General features: G+C 32.8%; 2 protein-coding genes across 2 annotated transcripts in view; one reads left to right on the top strand and one right to left on the bottom strand.

Annotated features, from left to right (window-relative positions):
• LOC126737176 (innexin inx2-like) overlaps window positions 1-10,940 on the top strand; it is a 54,896-nt gene extending 43,956 nt beyond the window's left edge. Inside the window, exon 5 of the mRNA XM_050441945.1 lies at window positions 10,835-10,940. The gene's annotated coding sequence lies outside the window, so the exon portion shown is untranslated. The remainder of the gene's footprint in view (window positions 1-10,834) is intronic.
• LOC126737177 (coiled-coil domain-containing protein 137) overlaps window positions 10,726-18,510 on the bottom strand; it is a 62,730-nt gene continuing 54,945 nt past the window's right edge. Inside the window, exon 4 of the mRNA XM_050441946.1 lies at window positions 10,726-16,726. Coding sequence (XP_050297903.1) covers window positions 16,484-16,726 — 243 coding nt within the window. The 3' untranslated portion in view covers window positions 10,726-16,483. The remainder of the gene's footprint in view (window positions 16,727-18,510) is intronic.

The following is an 18,510-nucleotide window of genomic DNA, read 5'->3' as shown; positions in this document are numbered from 1 at the left end:
AAACTCGGAAGCTACTTTACTGCCTTTGATAACCCATTAGATGTAACCTTTCGGAAATTCTGGGAACTAGAGTCCGTACCTCAAAGGAAATTCTTGTCTCCTGATGAGAAGCGGGCTGAAGAAATTTATCAAAACACAGTATCTCGTGATTGCACAGGGCGCTTTACGGTTGCTCTACCGTTTAAACAAAATTCGCCTATATTTGGTGACACCTTTTCATTGGCTTATCGTTGTTTTATGTCTTTAGAAGCTAGACTTCTTAAAAATCCTGAACTTTATAAACTTTATTCCGATTTCATGCGCGAATATATTTCCAATAAACATATGAGCCTTGTATTAAGCACTGAACCCAGGCCAGAGAGTGTTTGCTATCTTCCCCATCACGGAGTTATTAAACCAGACAGCAGCACTACCAAGGTGAGAGTTGTGTTCAATGCTTCTGCAAAGGATTAAAAAAACCACAGTCTCAACTCCACTCTTCTACCTGGTCCAAAACTTCATGCTGACATAGTCATTATTCTACTGCGATTTCGTTTCCATGCCATCGCAATGATTAGTGATATACAAAATATGTTTTTACAAATGAATCTAATTCATGAGCATAGAGATTACCAACGTTTATTATGGCGTTTCAGCCCAGAGGAGCCTCTTCAGGAATATCGCTTGAATACAGTCACTTTTGGGGTAACTTCCAGTCCATACTTGGCTATCAGAATATTAAGGGAATTAGCTGTACAAGAGAAAAATAAGTTTCCCAGAGCTGCACAGGTTATTTTGAAAGATTCCTTTATAGATGATATCTGCTCGGGAAGTTGCGATTTAGAGTCAGCACCAGATCTTCAAAAGGAACTGATCTTACTGCTAAAATCAGGCGGGTTTGAACTTCGGAAGTGGGCAAGCAATGACCCCGCACTTCTTTCCACGTTATCTCCAGAAGACTGTCAGATTCCTATATCCTTCGATAAAGAAACTCCCGCTAATATTAAAATTTTGGGCTTGCAGTGGTTTCCTTTATCAGATACTTTTTCATATTGTTGCAACCCTGATGAAAATTGTAAATTTACCAAACGAAAAATACTTTTAATGATTGCCAAAATATGGGACCCATGTGGGTTTTTATCTCCGGTAACTCTAAAGACAAAATCTCTTATGCAGGAGTTATGGAAGGAAAAGTTAGATTGGGATTCAGAGCCTCCTCAACATATTTGTAAGAAGTGGTTTTATTTTAAATCTAGTTTCTCAGAGCTCTCTAAGCTATCACTTCCGAGATGCATTTTTGCTCCCAATATACAACGTTGTCAAATTCTTGCATTCTGTGACGCTTCTGAGCGTGGTTATGCATGTGCCATATATTTACGAATTGAGTTGCCGGACGCAATTAAATCTTCACTTATTATTGCAAAAGGAAAGGTGGCACCCTTAAAAACCGTCTCAATACCTTGAATGGAGTTACTTGGTGCTACACTTCTTGCAGATTTATTGAAATTTGTTCTCGATACTTATTCGCCATTAATCATTATTGATGAAGTTTTGGCCTTTTCTGATTCAAAGGTAGTTCTAAGTTGGATTGCTGACTCTCCACACCGATGGAAAACGTTCGTGGCAAATCGGGTGAGTCACATTCAAGAAACCATTCCACAAGTTTTATGGTATTATATACCTTCACTAGAAAATCCAGCAGATTGTGCCAGCCAAGGTCTCATTCCTGAGAATCTGGTAAATCATCCCCTATGGCTTACAGGTCCTCCATGGATTTATTTGCCTCGTTCTGACTGGGCATTGTCGACTGTTTCAGATACCGATATAAAAAGCCAAGATGTTTTTCAAGAGCAAAAAGTTGAAACTCTAGCTGCTACCATTTCACCAAATGTCTTAGACCAAATTCTGAACCATTATTCCTTCTTCCCAAAAATTTAAAGGATAATTGCCTACCTAATTCGATTTTCAAATAACACTCAAAAAAAACATGTAAAACGAGTCGGCCCAATAATGATTTTTGAACTACAAAAATCTTTGCTAATTCTTGTGAAACACATTCAGCAATTTTATTTTTCAGAGATAATTGGTCAAATAAAGTCAAATGAACTTTTACCTAAACCATTTCGTAAACTAGCTCCATTTCTGGACGAACAGGGTTTTGTCAGAGTGGGCGGACGACTAAGAAATTCATCACTTCCGTATGATGTGAAACACCCTCTTCTGTTGCCAAAAGATAACAGACTAACCGAACTTATTATTCACCATATACACAAAATTAACTTGCATCCTGGTTTAAATACAGTTTTATATCTTGTTCGCCAACAATTTTCCAGACTTCGTCTAAAAAGTGCTTCTATAATTTCCCCAGAAATATGGGAAAAGTTTCTACAATATAATCTAATTTTCATTACACACCACTAATACCAAGTCTAATGTGTTTGTGCCGAATATAAGTGCGGGCCCGCCAGAAGAAACTCATTTATTCCATCCAAGTGCTCCAAGAGATCAAGGTAGGTGCCATTTTTAATCTTGGTGCTGTATGGTTTGGTTGAAAATTTTATTTTGGAAATTAATGTTAAATTTAGGAAAATGAACCCTTGCCTATATAAGTAATACAGTCCAGTCTGTTTTTGAAGGTGGTAGACAATGGTACAGTGAAAACATCTTGTCGGACTTGCATTGTCTTATTTATTTAATGTAACACGACGTTTCGGTTGGTAAGTATCTCCAACCGTTATCAAGTGTAAACTGTTTTACATGAACAACTGAGTTTACACTTGATAACGGTTGGAGATACTTACCAACCGAAACGTCGTGTTACATTAAATAAATAAGACAATGCAAGTCCGACAAGATGTAATACAGTCCACTCAATCGCCGTAATATAACAACAACCGTACAGTTTTGTTGCGTTTTTGCAACATTATCCAATGTAGTAAATATAGAAAAATGTTGTATTTTCAGAGTTTGAGACATGAAATGAGCCGAAATCGACCTCTTAGTGATAAGGAGTTGCAATCCATGTGGGAAAACTGGTCAGATAGTGAAGATGGAATGGATTTTTCGGATACTAACAGCGAAGCAGACCCAAATTACATTTTGAGTAATTCAGATGAGGACGATAAGGATCAAGAAGATCTTAGGGTATTTGAGGAGGAATTAGGTGATGAAGTGCAAATGAAGGCGATATACGACGGGGCTGAAATAAAAGTGTCAGGTCGGGCCATCTAATAAAGTAAAGAATGGTTCCAAAACAGGTACAAAAAAATCCGTAAAACGTAACTTGGAAGCAGCACAATCTTTACTTGAACGATCTTCAATTAGAATTTCATGGCGATGAAATCCTTTCTCAAGAAGTAATGGCGTTGGAGACTCCATACAGTTTTTTAAAATATTTTTTAAACGATGAACTAATCGATAAAATCGTCAACGAAACCAATTTTGTATTGCGTTCAAAGAACCCAAACAATCAAGTTAGCTTTTGTGCCACTGACATAAGGAAATTTATTGGAATTTGTTATTATACGTCCATAGTAAACTTGCTAAATGTATTTTCAAGCATCCCTCTGGAACCAGCGCTATCTGTAGAAGAACAAATGTGTTCAACTAAAGTGCGACACTTCATGAATCAGTATATGCCCATGAAACCTCACAAATGGGGTTTTAAACTATTGTCTTGGCGGGTGTAAGTGGATTTGCCTACCGATTTGAAACTTATTCTGGGAGTGAAAATCATCAAGCAAGAACGGACGGTGAACATGATATTGGAGCGTCTGCAAATATCGTAATTCGTTTATCTCGGATTATACCTACTATGCAGAATTATAGACTATATTGTGATAATTATTACACTACTCTAGAGGGTAATGGTATATCTTGCTAAAAAGGGGATATATTCTCTTGGAACTGTTCGTCGTAATAGAATTCCAGATTATAAACTACCAACTGATAATGAACTAAAAAAGGAAAAGCTTGATAGCTCATTGAATATGTTACCACCATCGAAGGGGTTGAATTATCCTCTGTTATTTGGAAGGACAATAGATGCGTTACTCTCCCGTCAACTTATGCTGCCCAGCAGCCTTTTGGTACTGTCAAAAGATACGACAAAAAAGAATGCAAAAACATTGAAATCAATGGATTGAAAGACGCGGCCCAATTGAGTGGCCGCCAAGATCACCTGATTTAACCATTTCTGATTCCTATTTATGGGGCCGGCTCAAGCAAATTGTTTATTCCGAGCCATTACCAAATGACAGGGAATTAATAAAACAAAGATGCTAAATTAAAAAATAAAAAATTAAAAAATTAAAGATGCTAGTAATTCAATTTCCATTGAAGAAATTAGAAATTCTTTTAAAATTTTTAGGAAAGAGACTGAAAAATATTTCGATAATGGAGGTAGCTACATTAAATAAATTTAAAATAAGTAAAAAAAATAAATTTTCTCGTTAAATTAGACGTACTATGTACATTTTATTACAAACATATTTTTGAGGATGGTTTCTAGATCTTAGATCAGTGATTTAACTGAGATAAATGAATTAGTTAGTTTTCCTCTAATAATTAAATATCAATAAAAATTTTCTTTCTTCTGTTTCTTTATCTTCTGTTAATTTATTTTCTTCTATTCTTTAATTGGTACACAAAACGTAAAAATCAAAATAGGCCTATGGTTATGAAATTTGGTATTCGGGCATAATTTTGCATTCCTAACAACTTTTTCTTATAAACATTTTTTATATCTTGCCTAGAAATACTACTTTACCTACTATAAAATTAAAAAATTGCTCGTATCAAGGCATGCCTTGTTTAAAAAAAAATAAAAATATACTAAATTTTATTTTTTAATCAAGCAGGGCTGGATGCTAAACGGTTAAATTTCAACTACAAATTTTTTTGTCATTTTTACGTATAAATTCGCTCATCCTGGGACACACTGTATATTGTATTGATAATATGTAACATTTATTAACACTTTTAAATATTATTTTGTGAGTTTATGCACAGCCTACTGCGGCAAATTTAGTTTTTCCTAAAAATTCAGTTTTTTAAAAATAAGAAATATTACTTGTGATATATTATTCAAAAAATAATTTTGCAAAGATTGTAAAAATGTAAAAATCCAATATCCGAAAAATAGAATTGATGATGGTTGGGCAAAGACGGAACGTCGTATTAAAAATATAAAAACATCATCATGTAGCACCGAAAAAGTCGCAATGCAATAGTGCAAATTATTTTAATAGATACGGATTAGAAATAAGCTCAGAAAAAAATAAAATCGATTTTTCAAAATTTCCTATTTTTTCGAATATCTTTGAAACCATTCGGAATTTTTAATTTTTTCAACGGCATATTGCTAAGCTCGAAAATTCCAAACTTTGCCCTAATTTGACCATCTTCGTATCTCTTCTTCATCATCCTGTATAGTTTAATTTTTCACGTGTTCAGTGTTTTTGTTTAAATTAACGAGTTTACCCTCTATAATAATCTATCAGAAGCTAAACTACATCAAAATACCTTAGCAAAATATTGAGTAATCAATATCCTACAATATTATATCGAAAACATAATCTTTCTTGGGAATGACTAAATTTACTTTATATTTAAGATGAAATAAAATTGCTGAACGATGAACCTATTCATACCTTAAAAGTTTCTTTGTTATAAGTATGGTGTCAACTCAATTTGTATAGTTATTTTTTTTTGTTATGTTTGTTCTCGTTTCTCGTAGTTTATATTTCACATTGCGAACTGATTGAATGTGATTAGATTTAGGAGCGATTGTACTTCAAAAAGGCGTATTTTTATAAAGAAAAATGTATATTTATTTCAACATGTAATAAATAAAATAAAGTTATTCTAATAAAAAACATAACAAAAACTTGTACTTCCTTTTGGGCTTAATACTAGGTAAGCAGGGCGCTTCATTAACATAGTCATCGGACATATTTCGGAAACTCGAAATATCATCATGACGAGACGAAATTTCAGTCGGAAAATATTTAAATTCTTAATTAAACTCCTAGTTTTTTTAGCAAGACCGAGTTTGACAATAATGGGGAAAAAAGGTCCAATGAAAATTTTAAATTAGAAAAAAATCAGTTTATTCTTGGAATATCACTTGTTCCCTATCTTTTTTATGGGCTTGACACTGTGCATCAGATTAATTATTCAATTAATCCATGATGAATGGTTTAATAGTCCAAAGGAATAGTCGATAAGATCTACCCATTGAACTAAGATTTTTTCTACTTTTTCCAGCGGAATTGGTTGATCAGGTAATTTTTTTGGTTAAAGTGTTATAAATCACGTGACGGGGTCAGACCGTCATAATTAATCAAGAGCCAGGGTTGTTTTCCACAATATAATATTATATCACATTGCTCAGCAAACTGAGCCTGTAAATTCAAATGAGGAAAACGCATTGGATAAATATAAGCAACATGGGGTGCATGTCTATAGCTAAGTGCAAAAGTATAATGGCATCATTAAAAAATCGATTTTGTGATAATTTTTCACCGTATTCATCGGTATTTTATGATTAATTAGTTCTAAGTTTGAGATTTTGGTTTGGCAGTTAATGCTTACACAAAAACTACGGCATTTGGTCTGAAGACTGTCTTTATTTAACCACATGGTAAGCAAATTTAAAAGACAACCAAAACAGGATTATTATTGTTTATTCGCTTTTGCTTGTTGGGCTGTTCAGTGGTAACTTTTATTCGGTGCATAAATACACTTGTGGGAATGATTTATTCTCTTAAAAAAAAAACTAAAATTAGTTCTCAATGAAAGAAATCCAAATCGTGAAATGAGTAGGTTTGGTGGATAATGGAAAAAAAAATATCAAACGAGTGATGAAGAAAGAAGCTCAAATTAAGGTTTTGGGATTATTTGCTCCAGAGCCTACTAACTTCTTGCGGACTGTAGTAGATGAGACAGGAATATCACACGAGACAATAAGAAAGGCACTGAAAATGTTGTCACTGCAAGAACTCTGTGACGATGATTTTAATAAGAGAATAGAGTTTTGTGAATTCATGAGTCAATATCTGTTTCAACGATGATGTTAATTTTTTTAAATGTAAATATTAGCAAAAAAAATGTCGATATTGGAGTGACGAAAACCCGCATATTTTTTGAGTAAGCCTTACATTTTATCTCCAAAAAGTATGTTTCATTGGAATTTTTCTTTATTTATTGAAAGAAATTTGACAGGTGACCTGTACCTTACTATGCCTAGAGTATATTTTCACAAATTTTTACAAAGATTGAACTATTTTTGTGAAAATAAAAAATTAAAATTGAAAAAACGAAAAAAAAAAACGTTTTGTCGCATTTATCTTGGCTATTTTGAGGTTATGTTCAAAAGTGACCTCTACAAAAATTATAGATTTTCTGATGATCTACAACTTTTCTATTGAACATTTTTCAATTGGACGTCAACTTTCGCCGGAAATTGCAAAAGAATATTTTTCACCCCCCCCCCCCCCAAAACAACCCCCTACTACCCCATTGTTGGATTTTCGTTTTTTTCACTCGTTATGAACCCCTCTACCAACTCCAACAGTCAGTTTCCGGATAGCAATTTGTGCATTTTTTTATTAAATTTGAGCTAATTCGCCTGGTCTATATTTACAGCAGTATCTTAAAGAGTGTAATACAAAGAGTTACTCATAGATGATGCTACGTACTTATATTTAGAAATAATATTCTTAGTTGTCGCCTGCTCGTCAATGTTGTGGTTTTATATGTTATATTTTGCTCTTGCTGGAAAACCCGCATATTTGTTTATACTTTTGTGAAAAAAGTGATACTGTTATATTCAGTCAAAAATTGTTATTTTTTTGTGCAGATGAAAAAAAATTAGTTTAGTAATGTTGCATATATGCAACATTGTGCATTTAGCTCTTTTTGTTTTGTTGCGTTTTTGCAACATTATCCAATGTAGTAAATATAGAAAAATTTTGTATTTTCAGAGTTTGAGACATAAAATGAGCCGAAATCGACCTCTTAGTGATAAGGAGTTGCAATCCATGTGGGAAAACTGGTCAGATAGTGAAGATGGAATGGATTTTTCGGATACTAACAGCGAAGCAGACCCAAATTACATTTTAAGTAATTCAGATGAGGATCAAGAAGATCTTAGGGTATTTGAGGAGGAATTAGGTGATGAAGTGCAAATGAAGGCGATATACGACGGGGCTGAAATGAAATTGTCAGGTCGGGCCATCTAATAAAGTAAAGAATGGTTCCAAAACAGGTACAAAAAAATCCGTAAAACGTAACTTGGAAGCAGCACAATCTTTACTTGAACGATCTTCAGTTAGCATTTCATGGCGATAAAATCCTTTCTCAAGAAGTAATGGCGTTGGAGACTCCATACAGTTTTTTAAAATATTTTTTAAACGATGAACTAATCGATAAAATCGTCAACGAAACCAATTTTGTATTGCGTTCAAAGAACCCAAACAATCAAGTTAGCTTTTGTGCCACTGACATAAGGAAATTTATTGGAATTTGTTATTATACGTCCATAGTAAACTTGCTAAATGTATTTTTCAAGCATCCCTCTGGAACCAGCGCTATCTGTAGATGAACAAATGTGTTCAACTAAAGTGCGACACTTCATGAAGCAGTATATGCCCATGAAACCTCACAAATGGGGTTTTAAACTTTTGTCTTGGCGGGTGTAAGTAGATTTGCCTACCGATTTGAAATTTATTCTTGTAGTGAAAATCATCAAACAAGAACGGACGGTGAACATGATATTGGAGCTTCTGCAAATATCGTAATTCGTTTATCTCGGATTATACCTACTATGCAGAATTATCGACTATATCGTGATAATTGTTACACTACTCTAGAGGTAATGGTATATCTTGCTAAAAACGGGATATATTCTCTTGGAACTGTTCGTCGTAATAGAATTCCAGATTGTAAACTACCAACTGATAATGAACTAAAAAAGGAAAAGCGTGATAGCTCATTGAATATGTGACCACCATCGAAGGGGTTGAATTGTCCTCTGTTATTTGGAAGGACAATAGATGCGTTACTCTCCCGTCAACTTATGCTGGCCAGCAGCCTTTTGGTACTGTCAAAAGATACGACAAAAAAGAATGCAAAAACATTAAAATCAATGGATTGGAAGACGCGGCCCAATGGAGTGGCCGCCAAGATCACCTGATTTAACCATTTCTGATTCCTGTTTATGGGGCCGGCTCAAGAAAATTGTTTATTCCGAGCCATTACCAAATGACAGGGAATTAATAAAACAAAGAATTAAAGATGCTAGTAATTCAATTTCCATTGAAGAAATTAGAAATTCTTTTAAAATTTTTAGGAAAGAGACTGAAAAATATTTCGATAATGGAGGTAGATACATTAAATAAATTTAAAATAAGTAAATTTAAAAATAAATGATCTCGTTAAATTAGACGTACTATGTACATTTTATTACAAACATATTTTTGAGGATGGTTTGTAGATCTTAGATCAGTGATTTAACTATGAGATAAATAAATTAGTTAGTTTTCCTCTAATAATTAAATATAAATAAAAACTTTAATTGGTACACAAAACGTAAAAATCAAAATAGGCCTATGGTTATGAAATTTGGTATTCGGGCATAATTTTGCATTCCTAACAACTTTTTCTTATAAACGTTTTTTATATCTTGCCTAGAAATACTACTTTACCTACTATAAAATTAAAAAATTGCTCGTATCAAGGCATGCCTGGTTTAAAAAAAAATTAAAATATACTAAATTTTATTTTTTAATCAAGCAGGGCTGGATGCTAAACGGTTAAATTTCAACTACAAAATTTTTTGTCATTTTTACGTATAAATTCGCTCATCCTGGGACACTGTATATTGTATTGATAATATGTAACATTTATTAACAGTTTTAAATATTATTTTGTGAGTTTATGCACAGCCTACTGCGGCAAATTTAGTTTTTTTCTAAAAATTCAGTTTTTTTAAAAATAAGAAATATTACTTGTGATATATTACTCAAAAAATAATTTTGCAAAGATTGTAAAAATGTAAACATCCAATATCCAAAAAATAGAATTGATGATGGTTGGGCAAAGACGGAACGTCGTATTAAAAATATAAAAACATCATCATGTAGCACCGAAAAAGTCGCAATGCAAAAGTGCAAATTATTTTAATAGATACGGATTAGAAATAAGCTCAGAAAAAAATAAAATCGATTTTTCAAAATTTCCTATTTTTTCGAATATCTTTAAAACCATTCGGAATTTGTAATTTTTTTAACGGCATATTGCTAAGCTCGAAAATTCTAAACTTTGCCCTAATTTGACCATTTTCGTATCTCTTCTCCATCATCCTGTATAGTTTAATTTTTCAAGTGTTCAGTGTTTTTGTTTAAATTAACGAGTTTACCCTCTATAATAATCTATCAGAAGCTAAACTACATCAAAATACCTTAGCAAAATATTGAGTAATCAATATCCTACAATATTATATCGAAAACATAATCTTTCTTGGGAATGACTAAATTTACTTTATATTTAAGATGAAATAAAATTGCTGAACGATGAACCTATTCATACCTTAAAAGTTTCTTTGTTATAAGTATGGTGTCAACTCAATTTGTATAGTTATTTTTTTTTGTTATGTTTGTTCTCGTTTCTCGTAGTTTATATTTCACATTGCGAACTGATTGAATGTGATTAGATTTAGGAGCGATTGTACTTCAAAAAGGCGTATTTTTATAAAGAAAAATGTATATTTATTTCAACATGTAATAAATAAAATAAAGTTATTCTAATAAAAAACATAACAAAAACTTGTACTTCTTTTTGGGCTTAATACTAGGTAAGCAGGGCGCTTCATTAACATAGTCATCGGACATATTTCGGAAATTCGAAATTTCATCATGACGAGACGAAATTTCAGTCGGAAAATATTTAAATTCTTAATTAAACTCGTAGTTTTTTTAGCAACACCGAGTTTGACAATAATGGGGAAAAAAGGTCCAATGAAAATTTTAAATTAGAAAAAAATCAGTTTATTCTTGGAATATCACTTGTTCCCTATCTTTTTTATGGGCTTGACACTGTGCACCAGATTAATTATTCAATTAATCCATGATGAATGGTTTAATAGTCCAAAGGAATAGTCGATAAGATCTACCCATTGAACTAAGATTTTTTCTACTTTTTCCAGCGGAATTGGTTGATCAGGTAATTTTTTTGGTTAAAGTGTTATAAATCACGTGACTGGGTCAGACCATCATAATTAATTAAGAGCCAGGGTTGTTTTCCACAATATCACATTGCTCGGCAAACTGAGCCTATAAATTTAAATGAGGAAAACACATTGGATAAATATAAGCAATAAGGGGTGCATGTCTATAGCTAAGTGTAAAAGTAAAATGGCATCATCGAAAAAAACGATTTTGTGATAATTTGTTACTGTATTCATCGGTATTTTATGATTAAATTTAGTTCTAAGTTTGAGATTTTGGTTTAGCAGTTAATGCTTACACAAAAACTATGGCATCTGGTCTGAAAATACTGCTGTTTATTTAACCAAACATATTTAAAAGACAACCAAAACAGGATTATTATTGTTTATTCGGTTTTGCTTGTTGGGCTGTTCAGTGGTAACTTTTATTCAGTGCATAAATGCACTGATATTGGAGTGACGAAAACCCGCATATTTTTTGAGTAAGCCTTACATTTTATCTCCAAAAAGTTAATATTTCATTGGAATTTTTCTTTATTTATTGCAAGAGCTTTGACAGGTGACCTGTACCTTACTATGCATCATCCCTAGGCTATAAGCTCAAAAATTAAAACAGATTTGTTAATATTCCAGCAGGACGCTGCTATACCTCATTATTTCCGTTCGGATAGTGGCTGAGCGAGAGATTCCCGGATAGATGGATTGGCAAAAAACAATTGAATGGCCTTCAAGATCACCGAATTTAAAACCCATAGATTTCTTTCTTTGAAGACATCTTAAAGCCATTGTTTATAAAATACAACCTGTGGGTATTGCCGATATTAAAAGGTGAATTGCAGCAGAATGCCGGATAAATGTTAGGAAGGAGTTCGTAAACAAACTTTATTATTGTTTATAGGAAAATTAACATTTTCAGCAACTTATAAAATAGTGCTTAGTTGGTAGATCCCATGTGATATTATTGGAAAGCGTTCACAAATATTTGTTTTGTGAAAAGTGGATAAAACAATTCGTAAAATTGCAAATATTCTTGGTGTTTCAAAGTGTGGAATTAAAACCACGTTCAAGTGGTTCGCTAAAACCCACTTAAACATTAATCTTAAATAACTGAAGCTGATGATCGATACATTTTAAAGATGAACAAGAAAAATTGGTTTAAAACAGCACCAAGACATTCATGGAGAAATCATCCAAACCCTGACTAACCCAATTTCGGAGGATACTCTGAATTTTTTTCTATTTTTAAACCATCATAATGAATCAGGAGACAGGATTGTTACCACTTTAGTCACATTACTCAGCAAACCGAGACACATTTGATAATTACAGTCCAAACTGATAAATACAGGCAATATGCACCCCGTGTCTATGGATAAGGTTATACTTGATCGTAAACTCGATAATACCAAGAAACCAATGAGAAAACAAAAACTTAGTTGAATTTAAAATTGTAAAGGCTGTAAACCAATGTGTTCAAATATAAATATGATATTTGAGACCTGGCGCTTGGAATTTAATTTAAGCCGGTCTCTTTGAGAAAAATAGAATATTTTTTTAAAACCAATATGTGAATAATAAAGAGCTAAGGAACATGGGGTTTGTATAGCGGTCATACCAGAACATAACATCTCATGCAAGGGAGTTCTAAGAGGTATTTATTAAAATATACCGCAAAACGAGTTAAAAAATTAAAATAAAATTCTACGTCATCAACCGTCTTAACCAACGAAAATTCTAAGTTTATTAAATTAACGTTTATTGGCAGACTGCAACGGCATCTTTGTCAAAATCTTTTTTATCAGTGGTAGTCAAACGACATTCATTAGGGAATTAGTTGCTAAATATTTAGATTTGGAAATGAGACGAAAGCATATTTCCGTAATACCCTTCGGAAGGACCTCTGTGGTACGTCGTGTTAAGTCTTGTAAAAGTTAAGCCAAAATATGATGATAATTTAATACAAATAACGGCTTTAAGGTTCCTGAGATATGCTTTGATCCCCTTCAATCCATTCTACGGATCCGATTATTTCAAACTTTGTAAGGAATTTTAAGATATTATTTCTTAATTGGAACGGACAATTATTGGAATTACTGTCTGTGGTTTTGGTGTCTTAATGTTTTGTGGAAAAAAATGAGTTCCTGTACAACAACATTAGTGCAGCTTGACAGGGATTTAAATGATTAAGAAATTATTGTAAATGTATAGAATGTTCCTTCAGATAGGAAATATAGATTAATTTGACTATGACTGATTGAAGTTAATATTAGCGCCTCCCACAAGTAAATGCTCTATTGACATTTTTTGTAATCTTTTGTAATTTCTGTCATCTTAAAAATAACAGAACGTAGTTGATTTTTAGCAGAAAAAAATAACGATTTTACTTTAGCACGTTCTAAAAATTTGTTTATAAATCTGGTCCTTAAGTTATGACCATGGAATTTGCACTAGTTAAAAGTGATTTTTTATTCAAATCCATCCTTATCCCGAAAGGTGAATTGTATAATAGTATACAGCGATACTCGGTAAGATCTGCCCTTTTTTTTAAGATTTTTGCTATTTTTCTGAGAAATTGGTTGATCGGTTCATTTTTGAGGTTCGAGTAGTAAAAACTACGTGGTGGGAAAATGACATTCTAAGAAAAATGATACCCCATATGTGAACTTTTGACACCTAACCTTTAAATTATTTATTTTTTTATATTTCAATCTAAAGTGCCATGGATAATTTAAAATTGTTAATTTTACATCAAGTAGTCCTAGAAAAATATATTTGACTGTCTTTTATTTTTCACAACTTCCCTAGATGCGTCTAAAGTTTGCAAAATCGTATTTTCGATTATAGCTCATTTTTTTCAAATGGAACCAGGGTGGCTCATTACCATAATTAAAAAGTGTATTTTTTTACAAATAATTTGATACCAGACAATCGATATTTTGTAATTCTAGAAAGTCTGAATTTTCAAAAAAACAGTTTAGCGCCGCATATCTAACTAGGTTTTCCCAATTAAAAAACCCAAAGACTGCTGTGAATTATAATAAAATATTTGTTTCCGTTTTAAATAGATTTTGTAGCGACTTTTTAGCATTTAGTAGCATTTGCGTAACATCTATTAAACATCAAGATTAATGATAAATTGGTCTTTCACCCTTACCGTCTAATTATTAACGATAAATTGAAGAGCTTTTGAAGTGTTTTTTGTCGATATTTATAATACAATAGTAAGTTAGCCTTGGACTTGAATCATTGTTACGAATTTTCACGGCAACCTGTCAGTTTCTGATATAATTCGAGTTATTCAGACATTTTTCAATAATAATAATAGTTATTCAGACAATTTTGCCAGCAACAAATGGGTGGGCATTTTGTGCCTTAATAAATTATATGACATGTCAACTGTCAAATAATTTACTTGTTTTTTCATTGGGTCAGTCACGCATCACTACAGTCAGATTTTACAGTGACGCGACGGCGGCGCTGCGATCAATCCAATATTAAGAGATAAATAATAAAATTTCAATAATGCTGGTTTTTTGAAAGTACCCACTATCGATTGTCTTATACCAAATTATTTGTAAAAAAATACACTTTTTAACTATGGCAATGAGCCACCCTAGTTCTATTTAAAAAAATTAAGTTAGAGCCGAAAATACGATTTTGCAAACTTTAGACGCATCTAGGAAAGCTGTGAAAAACAGAGAGTCAATTATATTTTTCTAGGACTACTTGAACCGATTTTAAATTATTCATGGCACTCTAGATTGAAATTTAAAAAATAAAATAATTTAAAGGTTAGATGTCAAAAGTTGACATATGGGGTGTCTCATTTTTCTTAGATTGTAATTTCCTATCAAAATATGTTAAAAAAGTTGGGGGGTCCCATTTAAAATAACAAAGTTAGGATCATTTCTGGCTAAACCGGAAGTGACAGAAAACAACTGAATACGTCAGCCAATCCCAATTTGGATGCTACACCCACTTACCAAATTTCATTTTTGTAACATAAAAATTAAAAAAGTTATAGGGGCGAACCACTTTCCTAAGACACCCGGTATAAAGGAATCAAAAATTCTTAATTTTAAGAAGGATTATTTTTGCGCTGTAATTTCAAATATATGTAATAACCATTATTAAGCAGTCGTTCTGGATCATTTGAGTTTGTGTCAAAAAAAAATAAGGGTTCTTTGCGCCCTGTTCTATTTTGTGCACACTAGAAATGTCAAGTTCAGTCCCATCATTGGCTCATATGAATAAAACAGAAGTACATGCTTTTGCTTAAGTTTTTTTTGAGATAAACACATTCCGCTTCAATGCAAGAAAAAAAGACGGAGGTGGACTAAAAGCATGTGCTTCACTTTATTAATACGACCCATAGTTGGCAGAACTGACTCTGATCGCTAAAAATGGCTCGAAAAAAGGAAATTTCACTTGGAAAGCGTTCACAAATATTTGTTTTGTGAAAAGTGGATAAAACATTCGTAAAATTACAAATATTCTTGGTGTTTCAAAGTGTGGAATTAAAACCACGTTTAAGCGGTTCGCCAAAACCCACTTAAACATTAATCTTAAATAACTGAAGCTGATGATCGATATTTTAAAGATGAACAAGAAAAATTGGTTTAAAACAGCACCAAGACATTCATGGAGAAATCATCCAAACCCTGACTAACCCAATTTCGGTGGATATTGTGAATTTTTTTCTATTTTTAAATCATCATAATGAATCAGGACTCAGGATTTTTACCCATTAAGTCACATTACTCAGCAAACCAAGCCTATAAATTTAGATATGAGAAAAATGCTTCGGATCAAATTGATAAATACAGGCAATATGCACCCTGCATGTCCGTGGATAAGGTTATATTTAATCTTAAACTCGGTAATATCAACAAACCAATGAGAAAACAAAATCTTGATTTAATTCAAAACTGCAGAAGGAGCTAGAACACGTGAAGTTTGAAGCGTTCATACCAGATAATAACGTCTCATGCAAGGGCCATCCTAAGGACTATTTGTAGACAAAGAAATCCTAATTTAATAACTTTAATAATTTTCCTTAGATTCTCCTATACCAAACTGTAACTTTTAAACTGTATAGACCAAAATTATATTTTAATGGGACAATTTTCGGTGAAATTTAAACTTTTTATATCATTTTCGGGGTATTATCATGGTCATTTCAACCATAATTTTTTTCCAGTAGTTTCCGAAGTATGACCGACATACATACATTAAAGAAACGCCTTGTATTAAAAGTACCTATTTACAAAATTGCACTTAAGAATTAGCACGTCTCTGTAATTTAATCTTTTTGTAAGCCTCAATAACTTCACTTTGTTGCTTATCGAGGGTTCTCCTTAACGCATTGGGTAAGTCCTTCCTTTTACCCTTTTTGTTTATAGTTTTTGACTGATTAGAAATCACCTGAAGTTTTTCTTCCTTCTTATTTTTCCCTTTTTTGAGGTTCTGTTGCTTCTCTTTGGGAAGCAGAGATTTTAGAAGTAACTCCTTTTGGCCAGGCTGAAAATGAAATAAAACCGAATATAGTACAATAATTGACTTGACAAATGTAAAATCAAAAGTTATTAAAAGAGACCCTAACTTTTAAACAGAAATTTGTCTTAAATCTTATATTAATTTTAGTTTTAAACTAAAAGTCCCATATTTCATTACAAATAAATATTCAAATTCAAAAGTGCTATTCATTATACAGGGTGTTTTTTATATATTGCGACAAAATTCAGGAACGTGTTCTTTGGACAAAAATTCGCAAAAAAATTCCTATAAACATAGGTCCTAAACCTTTTAGATTTTGAGCTACAGGGTGGTGAAGTTTTAACAAAAAAAATGATTTTTTTTTCGATAACTTAAATACCCCTGTAGATATTTGTCCAAAGATTGGTATGCAGGGTCTGTGTATCCAGAGCCATTTACCAACATACTTTTAACATTTTTATGTTCTCCAGTGGCGTGTGTGCGGGTTTTCCGCTGAATACTTTTACTTTTTAAGTTTTTTTTAAATTTTATTTAAAATTTCATTGTAGTTCATAATATGTCACTTTATTTAACATATTAAAAAAAGAGACATATGAGTAACGTGTTAATATTTCACGCTTCCAAAATCGCGAAGTAGCCTGTAAACATAATTTAATTTTTTTAAACTACGGACAACGCCGCCGCAACGATAATCACATTCTTGTTTAAGAGTTTAATCTTTTTACCACATTCTTCCTCTGCACACGATAAAGTTAATATTTGTAAGATTTTGTGATATTTAAAATTTTAAATCATAGTCACTGTCCGCCAGCTGACAAGATTAATTTGTTAAAAAAATGGCTAACAATTACACAAATAATGAAATGCACTTCATTTATGGACTGGCTAACGGAAACGCACGAGAAGCCTTGCGTATTTATGCTGAACGTTACCCGAATCGTGTTATTCCTCATCACTCCGTGTTTACGCGTTTAAAAAACTCACCGCTGAAAAAGGACATCCCCGAACAGTTACTCCTCAAATTAAAGAACAGGTGCTCAATGAATTCGAGGAAGATTCCACCACAAGCACTAGGAAAATTGCTCAGACGGTACACATTAGTAACTTTACAGTTTGGAATATTCTTAAAAGAAACCTTTTATACCCGTATCATATTCAGCGGGTGCAAGCACTTTTGCCAGGCGATTTTCCGAAAAGAACGGCTTTGTGTCGTTGGATGCAAGAACGCATAAGGCAAGATGCACCGTTTATAAGAAAAATACTTTTCACCGATGATGCTAATTTCTCCAGGGACGCAATTATAAACTTCCACAATAACCACATATGGCATTATGAAACCCACATACTGTGGCAAAAAACCGTCATCAGCACCAGTTTTCACTTAATGTATGGGTCGGCATTATTGAAAACTTTCTCATCGGTCCATTTTTTTTACCAGCAAGGTTGACTGAACAAGTGAATCAAGAATTTCTTGAAAATGAATTACCAGCGATGCTAGAAGATGTCCGTCCCCATTCAGCTGAGACAGCAAATGTTTTTTTTACATGACGGTGCTCCAGCCCATTTTAGTTTAGTGGCTCGGCAGTATTTGGATATTACGTATCCAAATCGTTGGATAGGTCGGGGAAGTATTCACCCTTGGCCCCCACGGTCTCCCGACTTAAATCCGCTGGATTTTTTTTTGTGGGGCCACCTTAAATCAGTGGTTTATAGAAATACAATTGATCATGTGGAGGAATTGCGTAATCGCATTATAACGTGTTGTGACATTATTCGGGCAGACACCAGGAATTTTTGAACGTGTCCGC

The sequence above is a fragment of the Anthonomus grandis genome, chromosome 6, assembly GCF_022605725.1.
Source record: "Anthonomus grandis grandis chromosome 6, icAntGran1.3, whole genome shotgun sequence".
Classification (NCBI taxonomy): Eukaryota; Metazoa; Arthropoda; class Insecta; order Coleoptera; family Curculionidae; genus Anthonomus; species Anthonomus grandis.
This window is presented reverse-complemented; position numbering and strand designations above follow the sequence as displayed.